General features: G+C 37.5%; 1 protein-coding gene across 1 annotated transcript; it reads right to left on the bottom strand.

The window, feature by feature from the left end:
- Window positions 1–2,292: 2,292 nt before the first annotated feature.
- On the bottom strand, window positions 2,293–6,740 carry LOC103799548 (endothelin B receptor; the record flags this gene model as incomplete). The annotated part of the gene is made up of 6 exons (XM_009071878.1): window positions 2,293–2,993; window positions 4,042–4,150; window positions 4,723–4,856; window positions 5,764–5,913; window positions 6,243–6,447; window positions 6,607–6,740. Coding segments are annotated over 6 exons (864 nt in total), but the record flags the coding sequence as incomplete, so codon positions are not given.
- Window positions 6,741–6,983: the final 243 nt, after the last annotated feature.

The following is a 6,983-nucleotide window of genomic DNA, read 5'->3' as shown; positions in this document are numbered from 1 at the left end:
CCAGTGTTTCAGTTCAGTTTAGACAGAATTCAGAGCAGCTGGGGAACTACTATCTGAAGGCCAAAACACACAGCAGTGATGTAGTTTCTTACAAGTTGGTTTTTTTTCATCTCAAGCTATTCTGTGCCAACTCTTCAGACCATTGGGACAGATGCCCCTTACTCTGTCACACCACTCTGGGCAAGTACATTGAACTCCTGTGACTCTCCACAGCTGTTCTGCTACCTGTGACCCTGTGTGAGGCTTAGAGAGCCTTAGACTGGCAGTTTACCCCATGAGCTGATTTTACCCTCCTTTCCTAACTTTTCTAATCAACTCCTCAAAAAAACCCCAAAACACTTAGCTTTTTATTCAAGCTAGCAAATGTCAACTAGGTTTTTTTAAGAGCTATTGTCGTGCCCTAAATCTGCTCCAACCGAATTGGATGGTTAACCATTCACAATTTCAGTGAATGCAGGAATAGACCTGTACTGACAATTTCAGAAAACATTTGTGTTGAGTATTAAGTGATATAATCTTAACTAGAATTGTGTAAAAGCAGAAATTTTGAAATTTTTTATTACAGGAAATGAGAGCTTCAATGAAAATACTGCTTTGAAAAATACTGAAAAAGATGAAAAGTGTACTAATATGTATATATTAACCCAAAACAAGGGCAGCATATATGGTCTTTATTTGCAAATAAACCTACATATCTGACTTAGCAGGACTTGTCTTAACAAAGAATTAGTCCAGAAAAAAATGAAAATTATGTTACACAACAGCTATATTTTAAATAAAAATAACGATAATATACATGTACAATATTGTAACAATATAACGTGATAAAAATAACACTGATCAGTATCAAACTTAGGATTTTACTGATTATCCATCCTTAACAGATGAAACACATTTCACAGAAATAGATGCAGGTAGGGTGAAGTGATATTCATGGCTTACTGTGAGAAAGTTACCATGAAAGTTAAGGTAAAAATGTAAAGAACAAAACTTTAAATAGATTTATATTTATACAAGTTCAGCATTATAGCAGTTGGGTGTGTGTGCTGAAGAAAGATGGTAACAGCAACCTAGTGGTAGACAACACACATGCTTGCACACAAACTCACGCACACAAACACACACATGCCCACGCTCAAATGCATGTGCATAGGTCCTCCCCAGCTTGATTATACAAGCATACACTTACTAGCTTCTGATGGTGGCAACACCAGGAGTGGGATTCAGCTCTCCCATTTTTAGCTGTTTGCAAGGTAGCCACAGCTACCTAAAGTCAGATGAGATGAAGCTCGTCTAAGGTAACCTCAACTCAACACTTTAATGAAAGCTGTTTTCATCCTGAGCATACTTAAGGCGCTTTATTAAAAAAATCTGAAGTTAATCAAGATTGGAAAAAAAGGTAAAAACCCTTATGTGGAAAATTTTGAAATGTAAAATAAAAAAATTCCTGAGTTTTGATAAATAATTTCCTTATAATAAAATACCAAGCCTATTGAAAACATATCTTTTATAAAGACATGTTACATGACAATTTTTTTTGAAAAACTCATGCCTTAGTGCATGAAATATGTCAATAAGTCTTTGGGGACATCTGTAACAACTTAATAGGAAACAAAAAGCCAAAGAATGACCTGTCATATATATACAAAACATGCATTGCTCCCGGCAACACACATCATGTTTACTACAGGCATCTTTATCCTTCTGTTTTCTTCCAGGGTCCTGCCCATATCTTAACACTTTACAATTAATTATGTTTCACTAAACTATTTACAGAAGCAGAAACTAATCACACATCTTCTTAAGCCCACAAATATGGAACTACAGAAGTAGAACATATTTTAAAACAGTATGAAGATGAGTATGCTACATAGTACTGTTCTCTAGAAGTAGTTCATGAATTATTTTCTTTATGAAGATTTAAATCTAAATGAAAATAGAAGTTCAAATTCTCTCTGCTTTCCTTGGTTACACTTTTTTCCACCTATTTCTAAATAATTTTGCCCCAAGACAGTTTTTGGATTGCAGAAACAGTTGTAAATTGTCACAAAAGTATCTTGAGTAAAGAATCATGAATGCCCACTCTTTACACGGGGTGCAATCAATTTGTTTTCAGCTAAAAGATGAAATACTAGCCATTGTTTGCATGTTTCTAGTAATATTAATTTTTGCTCTTGGTGCTGCCAAGTGCACTGAACATGCACAGTGGCTACAGAATAGTATTTATAGAGGCCTTGGGAGGTTCCTTCTAACAATAATAAGGTAATAACAATCATCAGGGAAAAATGCACTTTTGATTTTGTTGCATCCTTTAATATTTTCATTAGCTACCTCTATAATATCCCTGATAAAAATTCAACTTTATTTTACATTTAAACTTCCATTACAAAGTATTTCATGCTTTATTAAAAAAAAACTCACAATAGTGATGGTGGTTAATCTGCTTTATAAAAGATAATACATTGAGTTATATATAATAATGGCTTTCATCCAATTAACATTATATTATACTGCTAAGTAATTACTGTGACTTCAGTTCCTACAACTGTTATAGAGAATACAAATGATCATTTAATGCACAGGAAGTGAGGATCATTTGGAAGTGCTGACTCAGAAGTATTCAAGTGCTAACAATGAGTTCTTCTTTCTACGCTTTTCTTCATTTCCATAAACGATGATTTTATAAATGTCCATGATTTTCAAAGTGACACAGTTTTGGGGCGATTTTGGTTTATGTTCTTTTTCTGTGCAAACACAAGACTAGATTTTTCTTAACGTTACCATTGTGTTAAAAGCAACTGCCACTTTTCTTTAAAAAGGCACCAGCATTAATGTAAGAGAATATACCTTTCATGCTAGTTTTATGAAGAGCTGTACTTGTTACTGGAGCGGAAATTATCATATCCGTGATCATTAGCTTTGAACTTTAAACAGGACTGCCTTTCCTCCAGGGACAACAGATCTTTGGATTGGCACCAGCAACACAAGCATGACTGTTAAAATAAAAGGAATAAGCATTTTACAGCACTTTGTATTGCACATGTGGCAAAATGCACTGAAAAACTGTGTGGCCTTTTCTCACACCCACTTACTTCCATGCTCAGGATGCTAGAGATCTCTCACATCTCTCAGCTCCAGTGACTCAGGGAGCCAGCAACATAGACAGGAAAGACAGGAGCAACACTAAAACCTCTGCAACATGTCCTGTCACAATTATGTGGGAAAACATTAATGCTACTGGATGCAGAGCTGACTGGCTTCTGATCGAAAGATATAACCAGTAAGGAATTTACACAGCCAGGCAATAAAGCCTAGCAGTGGCCAATGGTTAAATGCTTGGCAAAATAAGAAGCATCTAAGAATTTGTCATAGGCGATGTAACAACTCTGATACAGTGTCTGAAGATGGTAAGGGGCTATAAACCTGCCCAAATCTGGACATTTTCCAAGCAGGCATGAAGGGTAAAGGACTGATAGGCTGCAATCCAGAGCCTCAAATCCTGCATGGAGAATTAGTGCCCAGGTCTACTGTCTCAGACCAAAGCAAAACTATGAACAGGTATGTCTCATAAAACACTGTCATTGGAAAGAGGCGAGTGGACACTTGCACCCTCTGCCTTATGTAACTGACATAAGTGCTCGGTCAGGACGGGGGAGCCGAGGGACAGCACCTCCCCGCTGGGTCACGGAGGATATGGCTACGTGAATCTCTGCAGTGCAGTCCCAGGCACTTTGTCAGTGCTCTGGAAGTGGCTGGGCTGGGTGTCAGCTTCAGTCAGGAAGTGATGTAGCACTGATTAGCATGGTGCTGAGAGAGGTTTACTGTACACTCTGCTCTTTTGCTTTCTCTTTTTGTTCCCATCAAACCTTAATCCTTTTCTATGTAGCTTCAACAGGAGACAGAGAGAACAGTTACCATAACCCAGTTAAAATTTAAAGTCAAATTTAATGACCATTTAAAACACTTTGTGCATGTTTAGTAATGAATTTTACTGCTAACATCATCTTTTAACCAGAGACGCAGCTCCCAGCAGCCTCTTACCTTAAAGCAGTTTTGGAATCTTTTGCTCACCAGATACAGAGCTATGGGATTGATGCAGGAATTCAGTGAAGCCATGTTAATACCGATGTAGTCCATCACAAGGAAAAAGCTGTGTGGAAATTAAAGTAAGTGAGATAGTTCTCATTTTCTTTGAAAAGGCTTAGTAGAGATTTACAGCTCTGAAAATTGGACTCGGCTTCACTCAGTCAAGACTAACTGTTAAACGTAAATAGTAAGGGGGCTTAAATCAACAGGATTAACTCATGGAGGTAACAGTTGTGCTCAACAATAAAGTTGGAATCAGGAGATCATTCTCGTGAAAGTAATTTCAGAAGATCCAACCACTTTAACTTGTGGAAGAAAACATTCACGAGGTTTTTCTGCACAAATTGAATCCTAGCTGTTCTGCTGAAAGGGAAAACAGGGATAGCAATCCCTCTTCCACTCTCATACCACCACAAGACAATAGGACAGTCCCAAAAAGGATCAGAAAGAAGACAGGGAAAAGACAGGGAATTCCTCACAATTTTCTGTCTCTGCTACTGGAGTGAAACCAGAGGGTCCTGGAGGAAGAAGCCGTCACAACTTCAGACACACCGAGTAAGTTCGTTCATTAGGACATCCAAACATGCTTATGGAGGATGCCAGCAATGTACAGGCATTCTATTTTTGCAGCCTCACCTTAAAAGTTGACATCTGTTGGGGTCCTTCTGATCATAAATAGTGAGCTTCAATATTCTGCTTACATGAAGTGGGAGCCAACACAAGGCAAAAACAAGTACCAGACAGAACACAGTTTTGGCCACCTCACGTCTCTGAGAAATAAAATTGTACAGAACAGTGTTATAGTTTCTGTCTCTCTTTGGATTGCTGTTGTCTTCTGATATCCAAATGTTTAATAAACAAGATTAAAAAGCCTATCAAAATAGGAGTTAGGAGAACATCAAATACTTCTTTTTCTTGGAATATGTACTGAATCTTTTCTACTGTTTAGATGTCTTGCACTGATTCACTGTATCTCTGATTTCAAAAAGTATGAGTAATAATATGGAAAAGCAAGGTACTGAAAACAGCAATTTAAATTAAAATTATATATATATTTCTCTCCACAATGACTTCCAAATACCAGCTTGTTTTCAATTGTATTTGCTTGTGCTTTGATCACAGGTCTTATTTTAAATGCTCCAGGAAAATTCAATTACATCTTTAACAAGGTAAGAGGAAAGGAGCACAAATATACATCACAGAAGAAATGTAGCTTAATTCTAGTGATGTACAATGTTTGTGTCTGATGCACTACTAACTTGGAATGCATGCTGGAATGTGTTTTGTTCTGCTAACATATACTGCTAATCTCGGGTTCAGCAAGAACTTGCTTCAAAATAATTAACAGTTTTATAGCACCACCTTCTAGACTACAGCACAACTTCAGTTTGCATTACAAAATATCCTGCTCTCATTATCGTAAAGAAGAAATAAAAACTATAAAACCTGAGGCGTTAAATCCAAACAAGAAACAATTTTGTGATTGTCAATTAAAATCTTAGGTTTCTGAGGCTTCTGAGGATATGTATGTACATGAGTTCAGCAGCATCACTGCTAGGTAACTTCTCTTACTTGAAGTTATCACACAGGAACAGAATAATGGTGTGGCAGTAAAGTCAGTAAAGGTATTAGTCATTCTGTCTACAGTCAGCAGAGTTGTTAGAGATAAGATTTTACCTGTTTTAAGTGGTCATTTAAAGCAATTTGCATCCCACTTTTTTTTCGTAACATCTCACAAGTCATGAGAGTATAGAAAAATGCTGTGATAGCCAGTGGCAAACAGAAGTAAAAGCTGAACAGCCACCAGTCTTTAGCTTGCTTGTAAAACTAGAAAGAAAAAAAGCAAAAACATTGTTAGGAGTTCAATGCTGGACATTTTGCAAAGTGTACTACAACTAATTGGTCAGACTGTCCTGAAAAGCATCTCTGTAAGGTGTACATTACAGATGAGAGAACAGGATAAGACGGTAGTATTTTCAAAGCCCATAAAAAGCCAGAAGTTTCTGAATACTCGATGCATTTCAGAAATGTCAGTATTTCATTTGAACATGATATTCACCTACATGTCACATACACCTGTGCACATTTCAATCCACACAACACTGAGAAGGTCCAAGGAACTGGGCCAGGGATTTTTATATATATCAGCATCTTACCCTCATAAAGGATGTTTTCTGTGTGGGGTGAAGCAAGCAGATTCTGAGATCCTTTCCTCTGTACTCCATCGTAATCATGTCAAATGCAATAGCTTCTGGAACAGCCAGTATCACTGATATAACCCAGATCAGTACAATTTCAACAGCAGTCCACTTGGGCACACCGATTCCTTTAATGCGACTCCATGAGGCAACTGCTCGGTACCTGAAGCAGCAACACACATTTACAAACTAAAAATATGAGAAAACCCACCTGGTTTAACTGGCTTAAACTCATTTGTATTATATCAGCTGAGTGGAAAGGTGAATTTTAGCCAATGCCCATAGAGAAAAGAAATGCAGTTTGATGAAAAGTGCGTCTCACCTATCTATACTGAGGGCACACAAACTCAACACTGTGATGCCCACTGATGCCTTTTGAATGAAGGGTACTAATTTGCACACTTCAACACCGAAAGGCCAGTCCTCTGCAAGCAGCTGTGAAAAGAAAACGACAATTAGAAATTAAATATTTTAAAAAAGTAATTCCAAAACCTGAAACTTTTGTCTTGTTTTCTTTTCCACCATGTCTTGTCCTGTGAAGACAGGCTGAGAGAGTTGGGGTTTTTCAACCTGGAGAAGAGAAAGCTCTGGGGTGACTTTATAGCAGCTTTCCAGTACCTAGAGTGGGCCTACAAAAGTGCTGAAGAGGGACTTTTTACAAGACCATGTAGTGAGAAAACAAGGGGGAATAGCTTTGAA

Source organism: Acanthisitta chloris, unplaced genomic scaffold, assembly GCF_000695815.1.
Source record: "Acanthisitta chloris isolate BGI_N310 unplaced genomic scaffold, ASM69581v1 scaffold24023, whole genome shotgun sequence".
Lineage (NCBI taxonomy): Eukaryota > Metazoa > Chordata > Aves > Passeriformes > Acanthisittidae > Acanthisitta > Acanthisitta chloris.
This window is presented reverse-complemented; position numbering and strand designations above follow the sequence as displayed.